This window comes from Pagrus major, chromosome 3 (assembly GCF_040436345.1).
Source record: "Pagrus major chromosome 3, Pma_NU_1.0".
Taxonomy (NCBI): domain Eukaryota; kingdom Metazoa; phylum Chordata; class Actinopteri; order Spariformes; family Sparidae; genus Pagrus; species Pagrus major.
In genome coordinates this window covers 14,327,755-14,348,114 of record NC_133217.1, presented here as the reverse complement: position 1 = coordinate 14,348,114, position 20,360 = coordinate 14,327,755, and the positions used below count along the sequence as shown (strand labels likewise).

Below are 20,360 nucleotides of genomic sequence, written 5' to 3'. Positions count from 1 at the left end.
ACTGGGATGTACACGCATATCATTTCAGTGTTTCAGTTGGCATTCACATCAAAAAGTCCCAGACTTAAGCAAGTCATTTTTTCTCCTTTTGTATCGGACCATTTTTCTGCCATGTAATTGTTAAGTAATTCATAATGGATATAAACTTTATCAGTGTTCCTTTCTAATTCAATTATTAACCAAAAAAGATAAGTGAGGCTATTTATAGAGTGTGTATGTTAACTGGAAATATACAGCAGTCATATCAAGGGGTACTTGAATGACGTACGTGAAGATATCTTTGTACATGTACAATACATGCATCAGTAGTCATTATTTCTAGAGCACATTTAAACACAGCTTAAACACTGGTCAAATCCTGGTCAGTGGCCCTACGCTGTGGTTACCCCTCTAGAGTTGCCTCTTTAAACGACTCTAGAGCCCCTCAAGTGCCGTTGTTTAAAGAGCAAGAAAAGTCCAAGCGGCTGGGGTGGTTTAGATGGGTCATACACAGGATTTTCCACATGGACACTGGGGGTTGCGTCCTGTGGGTGACCAAGAAACAAGATTGATTTGTTTCGAAGTTATGTAAGTAAAGTTAACGTACCTAAATTATACAATGTAAGTTACATAAGTGCCGTTGACAATCGTAGTTATTTCATCCCAAAGCTTGATCTTTTTCTAAACTGAAGTAGTTTTGTTGTCTTAACCGAACCAAGTGTTGCACCTAAACCTAATCAAACCACGACCATTTCACAGCGTTAATAACTGTCCAAAAGTCATAAGTCACAATATGTTTGTCAGCAAGCTTTATTTTCTAGCTGGATATTGCATATGTATGATTGCTAACTTGACCCTGAAGCCATTCACATGCAAAAATGACAAAGCTGATGCCAGAGGGATAGCATCATTGCTGGAAGCTTAATGTGTTGCTAAACATGGGGCAGCAGCTACAAACGCTGTCACCTTTTAGGTTGAGTCCTGACTGTGGGAGATACAACAGGGATTTGCTGTTGGAGTGCCAATTAAGATATGTGACGTAAGATGGGGCCTGACCATTAAAGCCTTGAAAGTAATCAGCTTGAATTGAATTCTAAGATTAACAGGTAGCCAATGTAGGCTAGGACTGGGGTGATGTGCTCATGCTTTTTATGACCAATCAACATCCTTATAGTAACATTTTGGGCCAACTGCAAGCAAGTTAACAAAGACTGGGGAAGGCCTAAATATAGGGAATTACAATAGCAATAGTAATAGTTGTAATGTAATTACTTTTTTTATTAATGGAAAGACAGTATTGAGCTCAGAATCAAAGATAACGCCCTGTTTTTGCATGTGACTTCACATATGGGGTGAAGTGGTCGAGGAGACAGTTTCTGGACTTAAAGGGATCAAAGAACTGTCAGTATTGATGGGTGTCTGTTTAAAGTGTTTCTTTAGTTATTTGATTACATGAAAATAAACAGATAGCAAATATCATAAAATATTATACATTGTATACACAAATTATATATGATATATATTATATGCTGTATACATCCTCTGTTAACTTTGTCTGTGGATTAAATGTTGAAACACCATATACACTTCAAATACAAACAACAAATGCACGACACATTTCATTAAACTACAAATGTCACAATATATTTTTATTTTCAAGTTTCTCTTTTTGAACAAGCATCTGTCCATTGGGGCCAGTGTCACTTCTACCATCATGAATAAAAGTCAGGAAATTCTTTGAGGGTTTATACGCTTTATTACCTCAAATGGCTATGTGAAGAGGAACACAGTGGCTGTAATCAATAACAATGTGTTAAATGATAATGTGAAAACAAAGTTTCATGTGAAAAGGGTTGGTGAACCTAATAATAACTTGAATCTTGATTTTGATAGGGGTAAGTGTCACAGTGGAAGTCACTTACACTAGTTATTAATAACATCGATAAGGTGATTAGCACGTTTTAGTACAAGGCCAGGATGTTATCAGGCCCCGCAGCTTATCTCATATTCACTCTCAGCGGGATTTTTCCTCTCATTGTCTGTGGTTGCCGACACTGGCCTGTCCTTGAGAACAGAGTAGACTTTAGTGCTGACTGTTTGTTGAGGAGATCAAATTGAGTATAAGATGTGTTCAGCTCTTCTGGCAGCATGGCTTCACAAGATGGGTGCTTCTTAAGATGGTTTGAATCACCTGCCACATATCTTTAGGAAAAGAATGAATACTGGACTTATATTTATCATATTGACAGAAACTTGTTTTGCTTTAAAAAAAATTATTTGAGATACAGTGACGCAACACTCTCTGCCATTGAATACATTTTGGTGAAGATTTCGCAAAATAAATGCCTCTAACATTGTCTTTAAGAATACAATTTCTGCTGTGATGAAAGTGTTAACTTTTGCAGCATTTTGAAATAAAACAGCACAAATTACATATCATTTGTATTACAAAGTGCAGTACAGTGCAGCCATGACCAGATGTTATCTCAAATCTGAATAAAGATATTAAGCACTAATGTATTTGTATTAGAGTTTGTATTTTTATAACAAAAATGGACCAAAGTTGAAAGGTGATCCCATATAATCCAATCTGTTGATCAGATTTAGCTCAGCAAGTGAAAAGGACATTAAGTGTTTGACACTGCGGCACTTAACCACTAAAGATACAATAAGCAGTACACTCCAGTGAAATGCTCTTCTATGACTTTGTTGTGTTTGTTGTGTTTCATATATGTTGACTTTGGCAGATACAATGTTGAGTTCATGTTTATTAATGGTTTTCTTGCTGCATCTTTTGAATAATTTATACAAAGCAAATCGTGGGATGGGAAGCGCGGGCAGAAGGACAATAAAAACATAGATCCAGCTAGTATAGGGTAAAGTCTCCAACACTGGGAAGTTTGCCTGAAAACATGAAACAAAATTTGCTAAATATATTTTGGAGTAATATAGCTAACGACAGGCGTGAGTTTGGATTCCAGGTGATGTATGTCAGCTTGTCTCTGACTTTGTTGACAATGTAAAACACCAAGATGACCAAGACAATCAAAGGGCTGACCACCAAGTCTCATCATTGAGAAACATCCTCAGGTTGCAGGAGCCGAGGTCCAGCCCTTGAATGACCTCTGACCTTGAGAGTGTGCTGTTGAGCTTTTGCTGCATTTCATCATAGTTGCCCTCTGTGATGGTCCCCTCAGCTAGATTAAATGAATTCAGCAGCATCATGATGTTTTTGAAAGAGGAACATTAGGGACATGTGAAATTAGAGTAAGATCCACACTCTGTAATGCTATCACTGAGGAAAATCAAATTTACTAAGGAGATGGTTTAGTTTGGCTTTGATTAACTGAAATAAATGGATGTAATATGATAAATGGATGTAATATGTCATGCACATACCTATTAAGGCAGGCATCAAACTGCTCTGTCACCCGGAAGCCAATGGTGGAGTAGATAACAGTGGCAGCATAGACACCAATAAAGCCATTAATAATAGAGATGATAACAAGATCTTGCTCAATATTGTTGCTAGAAAACAACATTAATTAACATTTGATCCACAGCACTTACTGAACAGGGTTGCAGCTAGAGAATGACATGAGACATGTCAGTACTTCAGTAGACATCTCTGCATATGCACAATATATCAACATCATAACATCGAAACGTTATTTCCTCACATTCTGTTGACAATTTGAGTTAATTTTTTTTAATGTCTACAACTAAAATTCTTACATATTGCACCTTTAATGAACCACCATAGTAGTGCAAAGCATGTGTGAGGAATTCTAACCACAACTGGTGGCACCACTAAGCCGAGTGTATCCAACAACCTAATTCAAGCTCATATTGGACCGAAATCACTGAGGCATTCACTCACCAATTCCAGTCCAGTAGGGGTTGATTGCGGCCCAAATCCCCACACTTGACTTTCCAAGGCGTTGGCCGATGGTAAACTTGTGGTTCAGCAGCGGGACACCCTCCAGGATGAGCTAGATAAGAAAGGAAATCATAAAAAGCACCTGGGGACACACCAAGGTAAGCTTAGATAACTGTAAAGATAATTTCTTCCTCAGAGCATGAAATAAGCACTTTTTATCTATTTGTATTTCCTCTCTGCATAATTCCTTAATTATACATGTAGCCTATCAAGTGTCCTAACATTTCATTTTTTGCAGTTAACCTTTCAAAATGTCAAAGTCATGTGAAAACCTTTGCACAAACAAAAGGGAGCAATAGGAGCTGTGATTGTCTTCAGTATCATGCATGACAGTGCACGTGGAGTCGGCTCAGGGCTGAAAGTTCACTCTGCTATCAGGAGTTGTTTTAGATAGCGTAGGTCTAAATCAGCTGATATGAAGAAATGAAATGAATCACACATCAAATTATGATGCTTCTGAATGATCATTAAATCATAAAAAAAAAATCTGAATTCTGAAGATAAGTTTATGCAACATTTACATGTTGTGTGTGTGTGCGTGGACTGTATGAAACCTAACCTAACCTAGCCCACGTCAACTACAGACTCACTGGCTTCCTGAGTAGTAACATGGGCTAAATGTTAACCACTCCAGATTAATATACAGACTCTCCCGAACAGCAGCTCAGTAGTTGGGAAATCAGATTTCCACCTTTGAAGGTTTTTTCAGCTTATCTCAGTCATGTCCTCAGGGTATTGCAGCAAGTTCAAGATAAAAGGAGTCTCGTCCCTCAGCTGGGCCAGTGTACAATGTACATTGTGTTAGCTGCTTTGTCACCTTTAGCCATTCTCAATCTGAGCTACAGTATTTGTAGTTCTGTTTGGGTGAAAATGACCTTTAAGATGTTTAAAAAACAGAGAAAACTGCTTTGTTTGTAGCGAACAGCCTGGTTTTATAGGCTATATTCCAAATAAACCTCAATTAATTGAACCCATCATGTCTTGAACACACACTTCCTTGTGTTTTCTGGATTGACATAGAGATAACTTTTTTCTTAAACAGTAAATTGCCGTGCTACTCTAGGTATGGCAGTGTTGTTCTGTTGGTCCTCCTCTTTGGTCCACACTAAAATGTCTAACAGCTGGATGGGTTGCCATTGACCTGCTGTAATAAATGTGAGTTTTGTACAGGAAATCACTGCCACTAAGTCAGAGGTCAAAGGGCGGAGGGTTACAACAACAGACCAGGACACCAAAAAGCTCCCGCTAAGCTGTGAATTCCACTACACACAGTTAAACACAGACTTCGAGGTGAAGGCTGAGCTCTTGAACAGGGTACACTGTCACCCTCTACTGGAGTCACTGCAATTGAACGGAGCGGTGATCCAGCCAACAGACACAAAGTGTCAGGCTGGCTTCCTTGGTGGAAATGCTGCTGGCTGTCAGGGAGAACCAGCTCTGATGGTGTGTGCAACTGAGTTTTGCATTTACATTTATCTCTTAATGTGATTTGTCTGAATGATCTTTGGGGCCATGCACACGCAGGTACAGTGTGTGCCAAATCATGCAAACCATGCTTTGAAGGTGACCATTTAATATAACATCTTGTGGATTTGATCACACACACACTAACAGTGAATTTGCATGATGAACTGTTAATAAGCAACCTTTTTAGAAGTTTTAAGAACCTCTTGTAAATCTGTTACAACAGGCAGAAGAATAATTTGCTTAAGTCAAAACAACTAAATAAATAAAAAAAAAACATGTACTTTGGTGCTGTGACAGAACATACCACTGGTGATACATGATGTCAAGTAAATCATTGTTCAGATCATGTTGATATCAAGTTCACCAATGAGCTGCAATACTGAAGAAACCGCAGCAGTTGTGACCACCAGAGCACTTGGGCTATCGGGGCTGTACATCCAGCATTGTGTGGGTCTTCTGTACTTTATATTTACTTACTTACTCACTTTACTTGATGTGTTTTTAACTTAGGTTTATCAGTGTTGAATGAAGTGTCTGTCTCCCCTCCAGTGGTAACAATGAGGCCATCTCCACTGGTTTTCTTTCAGGGACTGAATTACATGCTACACAACAGATTTTGCTCACACACACACACAGATGTTTACAGGTACACAGACAAATGGCCCAGTGATGTAGTAAATGGTAAATGGACTGCTTTTATAAAGCGCTTCACTTGTTCACACACCAACGGCTGCAAGTTACCATCACACAAAACAATGGCCTGACCAATGGGAGGTGCCGGGGATCGAAGCACCGACCCTGTGATTAGAGGATGAGTCATTCTAAAAGGCAAAATCTTAGACTACACGTCAGAGTAAAGGAAAATTTAAAGAGCTCCCACTCTTATAATATGCCACTGTGTTTAAAGGTACAGTTCACCACAATATCAACAATACATATTTTTCCTCCTCCCTGTAGTGCTGTTTCCATCTGGATTGGTTTTTTATGTGAGCTGCTGCGATTAAAAGATATTGGCCGAGGAGATGTCTGCTTTCTCTTGAATATAATGTAACTGGATGGCACTTGTGGTGCTGTGTAATTATTTGTCCCCCTGTCAACATATGCCTGCGCAGAAAGAAGTGTAACTACTTGTGACAGTGCGAGGTGAAAACAATAATGGCGGAGGAGATCATCATCCATGAGTAGATTCTTGCCTCTTTCTGTGTGGTGAAACTGCTCACAACAAATTCTGTGGATTGTTTTGAGTAGCATGGTTACGATTTTTTTCTTTTAATTACGTAAACAAAAATACCTATTTAGTTAGCTAGCCTCTCACCGAGGAGTAGATGCATTGTTTTAGCACTTTGAGCACCACAAGCCGAGTGCCTTCCAGTTGAGAGAAGGCAGACATCTCTACAGCTGATATCTCCACACCAAAACAATCTTGGTGGATAAATAGAACTACAGATAGGAGGGAAAATATGTAGAACTGTCCCTTTAAATTTGAACACATGATCAGAAAATGTCCTGAGGCATAATTATTTTTATTTTATTTTTTTCAGTCTTGTGAACAGAAATTCCTACAAAAGTCGACAGTGCCTGTTGCAGTCAGTTTACTATATAGTGACCCCATATAGGAACGACAACTACTTTAATATTCTGTAGAAAGAAAGCCCATCAGTTGGTCCAAGTACGCAGAATTGAAACAGACAGAATTACAGCACAACCTGTATTTAAGTGATTTGGCCACCAGAGGTCGCCATTGGTCAGGTTTGCGCTTTAACTTGCAGCAAAACTCTTAACAGTAAATAATTATCTTTGTGTGGCTCTGATGTAGACTTACAGTGAGTTTACACCACACTTACACTTTATACATCATGTTTGACCACATTGATTCAGTGGGCTTTTTATTAAATAGCGTTATGAATATAACTTATAGTTTATTATGATATTATGATCATGATTACTTTATGGTTTATATACAGCTCTCTGAAATTAATGTCCAAATGGAATCCTGGGTTATTATTTTACTTTATGTGCTCATATTTTCTCAATATTTTCATAGGATTAGCGCAGTTCATTTTGATAGAGGCAGTCAGTGGTAAGCCGGGGACAGTGATCTGAAGGGAGGGAGAGATGAGGCAGAGGGGGAAATAGATATGGGAGGGTGGGGGTGAGGGGGGAGGATTTACTGGGACTCAGACAGACAGACAGCAGACCGGCTGTCCCAAGCTGAGCTGATCCTTCACTCTCCAGCAGCAGCAGCAGGCTGGAGTCCGCCCGCCGCCTCCCCTTTATCACCGGCCACCTGCCTCTCCGAGAATAACACAGCGGCATCAGGGCGAGCACAGCCAGAGCGAGAAGCCGCTGTCCTGTGTGCTTCCATCAACCCTCCCCTCTCTCTCCTTCAGTCCGTCTACCGGTGTGCGTCCTGCGGGAGGACCGGCTGCTGCTGCGCACAGGGCGCGCTTGGATACCCGGGTTTGTTTGTCGTTACCAGGAGAGGAGCGCACGGCTCAGCTCAGCTCAGCGGCCAGAGGCAGAGCTGCGACGGCTCTCACTGAACCGGGCTGCCCCCTCAGAGGAGCCACTTGCATGGAGGCACCATGGCCACGTTTATCTGCAGGGTTCAGTTCTTAGACGACACCGATCCGTTCAACAGCACCAATTTCCCAGAACCGACGAGACCCCCGCTGTACACCTTCAGAGAGGATATCCCCCTCATCAACCAGTTAGCAGGCGTCCACCGGCTCCTCAAAGCCCCACACAAGGTAGGATCACCAGGGAACATCTGCAAGTCCTACACTTAACTTATGTGGACATGTGGAAATATGTGATAAATGGGCGAATATGTGAATTTTAGAGTGATATATTCCACCGTAAAGCAAGACAAGATCACTAAAAACCTCCAAGAGCTGACAATCTTAACAGGATTTCTTTCATTTTGAACACACAGCTCTAAATCAGGGCTGCAGCGGGTTGTTTTTGCCACTTTTAAGACTGTTTTTCACTTCAAGCCTACTGCAAATAAACTTCCATCCCCACCATTCAGAGGCTATTTTGAGAACACATGCAAGCACAACTGATTGGCTCTCCAGCCGGAGGACTGACAGAGGTTGCAAATGTTTGCCTCAAAGGCCATGGCAACATTAAACACAGATCTCACTTGAAATATCCCCATTTAATCCCATGTTTGTGCACATTTTTCCATCGGGAGAGAAGCTTTGTCTCAGAGAAACCTCGGAGCACACTCTCACCTCTGACCTCTCTGTGGAACGGCAGAGAGATGAGACGTACACCCCCCTCCTCAAAGCGAATCCTTTCTTATTTGCTGATGTGTTTTGCTTAGCGAGTCACAGTGACAGGTGTGTTAAGGCATCAGTGCAACTGGATATATCCTGAGTTGCCTCATTCAGCTACGAGTGCCAGTCGTGAAGCTCCCAGCGAAGAGCCTGAATCAGAGCTGATCAAGTGTCAAGTGTCAGATTACGATGGGTGTGCGAGCCGGGGAAAGTGTCCATTCTTAGCGGATTTCAGTATTTAAAGCAAACCCACAATATAAAACACATCGACACATTCCTCACTGACGAGGTTGAGTCACACAAACACACCCACAGAGGCCGTACGAGTGGAGCAGATACTATGTGACCTTAGTCCTGTGCCTCTGTTTGTATGGATGATCGAGCTGAAATGGAAGTGAGAAACGAAAGAGAAGAGACAGGGAGAGCTTCCACTGCTGGCACACGACAGCCAACCAGCGTCGAACAGCAGAGCGGTTTTCCAGACCGAGTAGATCTTTCGCTGCCCCGTCTTTAAAAGCCACAGAACAAATGAAAAATGGCCCGCAGCACAGAAAAGCTTATGATTACAACCTACACACGGGGCAGATGGCACAGCATGCGTTGGTGTTTGCAATTTTGTTCGCATCAGGAGGAAGACTGTGCGCAATGGCAACTGGATATTGGGCTTAGATTATAGGGATGGAACTGAACTGGTGCAAATTGGCCCGTCAGACCGTCACAGATCTGAAAGTTGGCGCCTTGAAAAAGCTCGAGTGTTGTTGGAAAATGTTAAAACTAGTGAGAGTTTGACACTTTCCGGAGTCTTCCTTTGTCTCGTTTTGTCCTAACCTTCTGTGCTCGTCTCTAAAGAAAAGCCTACTGTATTATTATGTTGTGATGGTGGAGCTCTGTGTATTGCTGGCTGGGCTGCATTTAAAGTATAGGTCACTTGTCCCAGAATTCCTGTGGCCGGGCCCTGGATCCCTGCAACACTTTGTTCTCCTCACTTTGGCTGCCGCGGTTTTCCTGACCTCTTCCTCCAGCTCCTCGTCCACCTCTCTGACCATGCACCAGTTCGTACACTCAAACACAAACACACGTCAACACACATAACACACACACACTCACACACAAATGGTTAGGCTAACTTGCCAGGGCTAAATCAGGGCATCACTGGTTTATGTGTCTGTGTTTGTGTGTGTGTGTGTGTGTGTGTGCGTGTGTGTGTGTGTGTGTGTCATTTTTATCCAAACCATTTCTTTTTTTCACTCTCACAGAAGATATCATCACTTTCTCTTCCTAAAAATGAACCCACACTAAAACAGGCTAAACAAGTAGTTAGCTCAGTTAGCCATGCAGCTAGCGGTGCTGACTGGAAACCAGGGGTGGTATCACTAGAAAGGATGGGCCGCGGTTAGCTGGTTAGCATGCTTACATCAGGAGATAATATATACCGACTGATACTATTTTGACTGTTGATAATTTTAGTTAAATTTTGAATTTTTAAGACACCATTCACCCTGTTACAAGACACTGTACCACCAACAGGATTCAGAAGCTGTTATCTTAAAGGTGCAATGTGAGAAAGATCTTCATTGACTGATCTTTTTTATGCCTAAACAAACTAAATAAACAAACTGACCTTTAAGGACAACACAATATCACACTGTTTTACTTTGTTTATATGTGGCGGACCCTGCCACCGTTCTAGCTTCAAACAGTGTTCTGGGACCTTATTTTCCTCTGAGAACAGCTTGTTTATTCAGTTATGGAAACAATAAATATATCTGAGTTTGTATCATTACCTCATTGATATCTTAAATATAAAAAACTCTGGGTTTTCAGTTCTTCTCTAAAACTTACATAGTGCCCCTTTAATGTGAAAAAGTTACATAATGTTGCTTCAGTGACACATAGATGTCCAGCCCAGTGCAGAAGCCTCACCATCAGTCAAACAGCGACAGTCTTGCGGTGCAAAACTCCCTTTTCCCCTCAGAAACAACAAAGCCCAGACTTCACAGCTCGACTTTTATTTCATTACCGAAGGGCTCCCATTAAAGCAACACTGGGAGATTTAACAGCCATGTTGAACACACCCTCCTCCACGCTCTTCAAAGAGCCTGATCCTCTGCGGCTCTGACTCCGACACCAAAAAAAGTTCTTAAAGACTCGTCGTCTAAGTTACGTAAGAGCTTTGTTAACTGTCGACCCGCCGTGATCGCCAGCAGGCTCGCTGTTGTTTTAACGTGGAAGTAATTACTCCCCCCGATTTTTTTTCCCCCTTTGCTCGGCTCTTCGGGGAGAATTTGATTGTGTAAAGTGTGATGAGTGTAAAGTATACTAGCCACTAAGTGTTTCCCTGGCCCGTCCCGGAGTCTTGAGTGTGAAGCGCTTGTGGTTCCGTCTGGAGCTGCCTCTCTGCCGGCTCCGTCAGCATGATGTGTTTTGTTATGTTATTACTACTATTACCCAAACGAAGTGTTTTAGGAAAGAGACACCCTTTGGAGGGCGAGCTGTTAACGTGTTGTGTTACAGAGACGGCCCGGGGCTCGCTTCTCGCTGTCCGAGCAGTATTTGTATGACTGAGTAATGTGTGTAGATAAAACGGAGCAGCTGAAGAGAGCAGGGAGCTGCAGCTGGAGGTGGTGTTGAATAGAAATACGGGGATTTTCAAAGACATTTAAAAAAGCCTCGCTCAAGGACAAGACGCGCTGTTATGTTGGAGTGTCAATGCTGAATAATGCCAACAGATTGGGAACAAGAGTGACATAAAAACCGGGGCAGTGGGACAAGACATGATTAACCCCTCAGCCCTCCACTGTCTCCCTTCCTGGGTTTAAAGGCTGCTTAGAGTAAAGTGATGTCCTTTTTCTGGACCCACCAGACTGTTGTCTACTTGTCCTAGCCTAAAATATTGCAATATTAATCCAAGGCCTCGTCGCCCAGCCCTCATTTTGAGCCATGCTAGTGGCCCAGGCAGGCTCTGTGGGTAGCGGTGTTGGTTTGTCCTGTGGTCTGTTCCTAACTCTAATTTAAACTGAAATATACCATCAACTATTGGATGAACTGGCGCAGAAAGTTTTGCATTGACGTCAATGGTTCCCGGACAATGAATCTCTTCAAAGGTGCAATGTGTAGAAGAATTTGAATTGAACTAAAATCATCGACAGAATGTGAAGAAATAATAGTTTTGACATCGTTTCACAGATGTCTGTGTATTGTGTTGCAAAGATATCTACCGGATTTAGCATGCTAACCAGCTAGCCTCAACCCGCTCTGTCTTGTAATGCCACTTGAAAGGCGATAGTGAGTCGCTGCAGAGTCCAGTCTGCAACAACACCAGGGTAGTTTGGCGTCCCCGAGCTGTACATATATGATGCCCCTTATGTGTTTTATTTTTAATATAATGACAGTCCGATCAGCCTCAGCTGTACTTTGTGTTTAGTGCTAATTAGCAAAGTTAGCATGCTAACAGTTAAGACCAAGGTGGTGAATTTTGTAAACATTACACCTACTAAACTTCAGCATGTTGGCATTTTCACTGTGCATGTGCTGCAATGTCAGACTTAGCTTCTTATTTTATTGAAAGGTCCACTCAAAGTCCACGTACGTTCTTCTAACTTATTTCTCCTCTTCCTTGTGTTTTTCATGGTGGTCTTCCTGGGAAAATACAGTTTTGACACATTTTAATTGGAATTTTAATTAACCTATATTTCAAGTGTTGCGTCTGATAACTGTGTGTTTTGCTTTGCGGATTAGCTGTTTTTGCACAGATGGATTAATGTTGTTGGGGTGGGGGGTGGGCTGGAAACTGGAGCAGGACCCAAAGTCACCTCGATTTCTTACGGTGCATTACTTCTTGCCCTGAGCTTTGGATTTCCTCGATGATAAGTTAGCGGTGCGCTGCAGAGTTCATTGCAACATGGCAGACGGTCGGCTTCTCCTTGTAACACTTTGGCCCTGGCATGGCCCCCCACCCCCCCTTTAACTCCCAGCCCCTGCGAACACACCCACCCTTGAGCTCCCGTGTGCATGCTGCCCCGGTGCAGAGTAAATATAGCACGGTTATATTTATGCTGTGAGTCCATCCGACAGTCTGTCTCTCTCTCTGTTTCCGAGTGAGAAGGAGGGACGGACAGAGAGCAGCAGCAGCAGGTCTTGTGATCTGCGGTCTCTGCTTGTCAGAGAGCGTTGTCGTTTGGCTGGGCACCAGAGGCCAGGCTAGGTTAGGCCTATCAGTAACATTGAGGTGCTAAATGCTAAATCAACCCATGACTCTGATCTCATTCACCTATTCATACGCAAGCTTTGACAATAAGGTGCAAAGCTCCCAGCTGATTGGAACAATAACGCGCCGATGTACGTTAGCTTTTACGAGTTGTAGCTGGGACGGCCGCTCGCACCTGCCATCAACTTGTGACTGTACTCATAAACATCAATGCCAGGAGTGTGCAGATATATTACTGTGCACCTGGTTTTAAACTCAGCAGGGCTTCTCATTGCACAGCAGAGTGGATCACTTCTGACGTAGGTGCTACCTCAGAACATGCGATCGCAGATGGCTCAGGATTGATCTTTGAAAAACAGAAAGCACACTGTTATGTAGATTATGTATCTGGGAATGATTGTGATTGCTCAGAGGGGAAAATGTGCTGTAGCTTCACATCGAACAAAATTAAAACAATATCTAAGTGTCATTTTTCCTCACAGCTGCTATTTATATGCACTAAAATCTCTCTTTTTCGCTCTCCGTGTTACCCTCTGGTTCTGGTTTCATGTTCTGCAGCCTTTATTGCTACGTCTCTACTAGTTAATTCCCTTAACAGCTTCGTAATGCCAAAAGCAGAGCCGCAGCGCATATGGCTCTCTCACTTTTCACGGATCACTGTACACACTCGTGTTCAGATCCTTTCCCCCCGTAAACTGGCTTTATTTTACGGGCTCAAATTGTTTGAAAAAAAAAAAAAGGGTGTGAAACACATGCAGGGGCACGGTGAGGGAGTATTAAAAAATGGCGAGCCCGGAGACCAATGTCATTCCTGCGGGTGGTTCATGTACGCACATCACAGTCTGGCCAGGGAAAATTCACATGCTACACATCACATTTTCCATCCCTAATTTAGGTATAAATGCCAATTTGAAGTCGGAATCCTCTTTTGCTTTAGTTGTTGCCCCCCTTTAGTTTTGTTTAAGCCAGTTAAATACAATACTTTGTTCAGGTCTGGTTCAATATAAGACTTTTGTATTAATAAGAGTTTTAATTCTTTCTTATAGCTTGATGACTGTACGCTGCAGCTGTCCCACAATGGCACCTATCTGGATCTGGAGTCCTCTCTGGCCGAGCAAAGGGACGAGCTGGAGGGTTTTCAGCAGGATGACACAGGGTGAGACTGATTCACAAAAATACCCTTAGAAACAGACTGATATGCTCTTCACTGTCAGAACTACTTTGACCATTTGAGGCAAAGTAATGAGTCTCTTTGCCCCTTCTCTCGCTTTCTCTTTCACACACACACACACACACACACACACACACACACACACAGACACATATAATTTCCGAGTTTCTCCATTCTTATAAAAATGGGAAGAATCACAAGCTGCTGGATGTGGATTTCTTGGAAGCACAAGTTCACGGAAAGTATGAAGCAGTCTGGAAAGCGGGACAGATGTGCCCCTTCCTTCCTTCCACGGCTACAGCTCGTCTCTCACTGTGTTTTTACTATAATTGATATTCTGGTCTTCTTTGTGACAAAATTTCACAGTTCGCAAACCTGTCAACTCTTTGTAACAGCACTGCTGCGAAGTATTTTCGGTCGCTTAACTCTCCCAGCAGCAGTGCTGGTGTCTCTCTCTGAGACAATAAGAGAAGTTGAAAATGGGCGATGGGCTCGTGAATTACCAGACAAAGGTGCTAAACCACCTGTATCCTGTCTTCTCATTAGTGCTATTAGAGACATTTGGTGATACGTCTAGCTGCACCAACTCCAGCTTGTTAGCACAGTTAGCTAGCATGAATAGCTTAGTTTTTGTTTCCTGTATGTAGGCCAACATTAACTAGCCGTAAAGCTAATTAAATTAGCAAACCATGCAGTTAGCTTGCAAACAAGTAGGCTTACAGTACTACAGCTAACACTACCTGCTTACTAGCTAACTGTTATGTAAATTCATTGGTTTAATGTTTATCTTCTCCTTAGGGCTATGTCTAGCTGTACTAACTCTAGTTAGTTAGCGCAGTTAGTTTGCATGAAAGGCTTCTTTTTTGTGTCCTGTATGTGACATTAACATTAACTATCGAGCAAGCCAGCTTAAATAACAAACCATACAGTTAGCTAACAAACAAGGCTAGGATTACAGTACTCCAGGCTACTGCAGCTAACACCAGGCCATTTAGCTACTACATGTTTGCTAGCTAACTGTTAAGTAAATTCAGTGGTATATGAGCCAGTGTTGCTCAACGTTAGCTGAACAGGTGTTGTTACTTGAGCTAATTATCTGTTTAACAACCAGGTGAATATTATCTACATTCCACTAATGAAGGCCTACAGTAACAATATCTGTGGTGAATTAGCCAGCTGAGCGTCAAAACATTAGATAATTGTGTTGAGGCACGACTTTAGAAACGCACTTTGTTCTCAGCTGTTGCCTTCAACGTGGCTTGACAATAAAGCATTGTTGCGTAGAGCTCTGAGAAACACACTGAGGTCCCGGCTGTTAACTGGCTGCAAATGTAAGCGTGCGACGGTGTGTTTGTGTCTGAGAGTTGTGGTATGTTGATCTGTTTGGAGTCTTCGGGCCGCAGCATGATAAGTGATGGCAGTCCAACAGAGCTGTGTCTGTTTGCGTGTGCTTGTTGCCATGCATTTGTTTGTCTGTGTGTGCGTGTGTTATTATTTTGCGTCTGGTAAGCCGTGTGACAGATGACGGACAGGTGAGTGGAGGTGTGTGTGTGTGAAGTGGTTGAGATCTCGGGGAACTGGTTAGATTGGAGAGGCCTGTCTGTCACCCTACCAAGGTCGTACTGTACTGACAGTAGGAAATGAATCACACACTGGGTTGGGTTTGACCCTTTCTTGGCAAAACATCACAAAGGTTGTGGATGGATTCTTCTGAGTAAGCCCTGCTTGTCCTCCCTCACTATTTATATAGTGTCAAAAATGAATAAACTATTCACACTCAATATCTCAGCCTCACACCGCATATTTCACTTGTGCTGCAAAGCCAGGCAGATTCTGACAGCTGCTGCAACATCTTAAAAGCCTAGTGATAGCACTGTGCTGTATTTATAGCTGTTTGTCACATGCATTTATTTCATTTTGCCTGTATCATGCCGATTGGCTTATGGATACTGTGCACATGCAATATGAGAAAGTATTAAAAAAAAAGTAAGGCTTATTTTTCTACTTTTCACAACCTAGAAAAATTCCTTTCACTGAAAAATTCTCAACCACATCGATGTAAAGTGATTTTCACCCGGAATTTGTGTTCCCAAGCCGGAAAAATGTGTCGTGATTCCAGCTGTGGCAGGACGCTGCTCACCACAGCTGACAGTAAACAAGGTCCTCTGGTGACGAGGGCCGCTCAGAGCAGGCTTTAGCAGCCAGAGTCTGTTTTTGTATTGTTGAATATGTGTTTAAATAGCGACGCGAATCAGTGAAATGATAATATCACACATATTTGTGGTGTAGATGCGTGGACGGGAGCTCTTGCATTGTTTAAAAGAGACACCGTTTGTTATAGATACCAGCTTGTTATCCATCTAACGAGCATTTCCTAACCCCAAAACATCCCTTTTTATCCTCATTGCTATAAATAATATACAGCACGTTAAGTCCTCATTTACTCTAACGTCCTGTTATTGCATCTGGATCTGGATCCACACAATACAGACATTATCAGAGAGGTAGAGATAGTTAAAAGAAATTAAATTGCACGAAGAGTTTTTATCAGCATCTCCGCACATTGTGTTAACATTTTGCTCTATTTCCGAGCAAAGCTGATAACGCAGCTTAGCAAAAGGATAAGAGGCCAGCTGGGCTGTTGTTTGGGTGTGTGTGTTATCCTCACTGCATGTTGTGTGTAACGGTGTGTTGCAGCGGTGTGTGTTATCGCAGCAGTGCTTTCCCTAGATGCTATCAGCATGTCAGTGATGGAAGTCAGTGATTAGCTCCTACACAGACTGGAGAAACACAAGTTACGAGAGTGCTCACCATCGTGCTTTCAGTTGCTCATATTTGTTTTCCTTCTGGAAATATGCTGGATGTCAGTGTGTGCTCGGGATGGCACAAATAGTGTATGGAGGTGTTTGTGTGTTGTGTCTGCTCCTGCAGCTCTGCTGTCTGTCCTCAGATGTGTATCAGTATAGGGGCTCAAATTCAATGCAGGTTACTGTTTGTCTCCATCGTTCCCATCATACCAACCACCTCTGCTTTATATAAAGTCCATCATAACAAGTCTTTGCCCCATTTTTTTGTTACATTTATTATTTCTTGATACAAGTAACAATTATAGTCTCCTTCAGGAGAATGCTGCAATAATGTTTTGCTGTAAAGCTCCAGAAGTGTTTTCTGGACTTTGAAACTTTACCCAACTTTCCATCAGCATGGGAGTGAGCAGATAATGACTGCATTGGGTGAACTTAGCCTTTAAAGCAGCAGCCAGTTGGGAGAGGACCTATGCACGTCCTTTTTGTTGAAGGGTGTTTCTCTACAGTTCACTAGCGCCAAGAAAATCACACTCGATACCATAGTTAGCGTCCAGCAACTACACAATAAACTCTGTTGCATTAATAAAGATATTATTGAATCAACAATAATTCTGTTTGCTTCTTTCTTTGTCAGGTCCAGAGGGAAGAAGCACAGCGTTATTCTACGGACCCAGCTGACTGTCCGCGTACACGCCTGCATCGGTGAGTGCTGTGTGACGCGATTGTGCATTATGTGTTTAACATGGGCTTCTCCCTCCCCCTCGCAAGCCTAAGAAGACATTGTACTGCTGGTTTACATGTGGTCGATGCTGAAGTCAGACCTGAGACCTCCCACTCAGAAGCAGGTTCGACTTGTAGGTCAAACCTCATTTCAGAGTTAAACGTGAATGGTGGGAGTGTGAGCATGGCTGAAGGTGAGAGGCTGGTGAAAGAAAAAGATAGCGGCATGAAGGGGAAGTAAGTTACAATGAAAGAACAGAGGAAGGAATCTGAATGAGAGATTTACAAGGGTGCATTCATACATGCAGAGCAGATCATTGGCTCACAACCCAAAAGTGACCTTGAACCTCCAACATAACTTTGCTGATGCAGCAGAATTGTTTTGAGAAACATTTCAGCCTCCCAACACCCATCACCATTCCTGTTCGATAAAACCAAACTCCTCCGAGGCCCAGCAGTCCCCTTTAATTCAGTCGAGCCTAATCCAGTATTTGTATCACTTGTAACCACCCATAACTGCTTAACCATAATTTGAGATCAGCAGATCTGTGACAGCAAACCACGAGGACAACAACACAATGCCGATGGAATCATAATCTCCATTTTGTTGAGGAATGTTTTTATTGGGATCTTCATCATATCAAACTCATTTATGTGACATTCCCGGAGAAATTAACAAACATTTCTCACAACGATAAAAAGGGTGAGAAAAGAATCCTGGGCTGGTCCCTTTAATTTAATCAATTGAAATAACTCCCGGATACTTTAACTCTCAATTTTGACCAAATACCTGCAAAACAAAAAAGGATTCCAATCAGTCTTTGCTGTATTTTGTATTTACTGCTAATTAGCCAATGTTAGCATGGTTACATAAACTAACATTGGAGACATAATTTGCGCAAAGCATCTCCATGCCCAAGGGTATCACCAACATGATGTAGCTGCTAGCATTGCTGTGGACTCTTATCTTTTGCTGTAATATTCAGTAAAGTGTCAGTTTTACTCATATCTAACACAGTTAACAGAACTGGCCACTTATCATTTACGGCTGTGACAGGATTTCTTATTCTCACTCAGAGATGGTGCCTGCTGACTGATCGTATAATGTACAATAGCTGTGTAAATGATCCAGAAAAACAAATCTACTAAGATCTTTAATGTAAGCTGGCCATCTGCCCAGTCATATGACGAGCTATGTACTCCTTCTTCTTCTTTCTGTGTTCAGTGTCTCACGAGGGTCTTTACCGGCCGCTCTCTGTCTGCAGCTCAGTCTCTGTGCACCCATTATAATCACCTCACTCTCTCTTACCCTCCTTCCTCTGGGTCCGTGCTCCTCACTCCTTTCCCCTGTGACTGTGTCTGCATGGCTAGCATTCTCCATGCCAGTGATAGCGGCGCTAAATCTGGATCCTAGAATCAGTACCTCGGATTGGTTGAGAACGTGATGAGGTGAAGGGTCACTCGGAGGGGGAGTAACGGTGTTAAGGAGAGAAAACGTGCACACAGTGTACAGAAAAAAGAAACACTTTCTCAATTTATGATGTATTCTTTACATATGTGAAATAATGTATTTTTTTACAGCGCAGTGATATCACTCAGTGTCTAAGTTGCATTGTGGGTAATGTAGGTGCTTTTTTGAAAAGGAAAAAGAATGTGTGGAATGGTTCTGCTGGTTCTGTTGTATCGATTTTGAATGTTTGTTTTTTAACTGTACATAATAAGTCCAACAGTGTTATAGGAGTGTATTTCGAAACCTGGTGCCTACATTACCCACAATGCAACTCAACCACTAAGTGACATCACAGGAGGAAATTCATCAGATTACAAGCAGCTTCCTCTGGAGCCACAAAAAGCTTTACACTGCTTTTTTACTTATTCGGTAAAATTCCCCCGTGACCTGTAAAGGCACTTTAATGTGTGAAATTGGTGGAGTTACCCTTTAATTAGGATATAACAGTTGATTGTGAACTGTGATCATTCACGTAGTATATTGCATGTCAACACACACATCCTACGCAAATGCCTGAGTGAATCTAGTGTGAAGTAGTGTAAGCTAAATCTTTCTCTCTCTCACACACACACACGCACGTACACACACACACACACACACACACACACACACACACACACACACACACACACAAACAGACCCTTATAAGGGATCTTCCCATGGCTCATCTTGCTTTGAAGAAAACTGGTTATCGGGCTATATTTGCATGTCTCATGCGGCATAATTAAAAAACAAAAACAACTTCTTAAAGCAGAACTTTTTTATTAAAAAAGGCGGCATCATTACCATATGAGATGCATTTCCTTTTGAAGGGCTCGAGTGAAACTTTAATTTTGCCCAGTGCCAAAGCTTGATGACAGAGCTTGCTGAGTACATTGACCACAAATCCAGATTTCATCCAGCATGGCACAGATGCTGGGCAGCGACCAGATCCCAACCGGAGTGGCACTTTGTAATTCTGCTGCATTATACAGACGTACAGTATAATCAGATAGCGTGAGCGAGAGAGTGATCCATTCACTTTAGAGGTCCACTGACCATTTTCCAACCCCCTCTCAGAGTTGCTTCAATGAGTCGGTTCAGCTTTCCACTCATCTGCCCGTTTAACGCTCTCTAATCCTTCGAGGCCTTGACCTTCAAATCGCCTGAATAGTGGTCAGCATACCACTCCACTAAATGAAAAGTCTGTCACAATCAAGGGTACAAACCGCTTGTGAAATCAAATATCTGCAACTTACAATTAGTTGGCCAGTATAGCAGGATTGCGGGTCATGAGAC

General features: G+C 42.3%; 1 protein-coding gene across 1 annotated transcript in view; it reads left to right on the top strand.

Moving 5' to 3' along the window:
- Window positions 1-7,971: 7,971 nt before the first annotated feature.
- fhod3a (formin homology 2 domain containing 3a) overlaps window positions 7,972-20,360 on the top strand; it is a 68,162-nt gene continuing 55,773 nt past the window's right edge. The window contains exons 1-3 of the mRNA XM_073463371.1: window positions 7,972-8,136; window positions 13,921-14,030; window positions 17,487-17,554. Coding sequence (XP_073319472.1) covers window positions 7,972-8,136; window positions 13,921-14,030; window positions 17,487-17,554 — 343 coding nt within the window. The remainder of the gene's footprint in view (window positions 8,137-13,920; window positions 14,031-17,486; window positions 17,555-20,360) is intronic.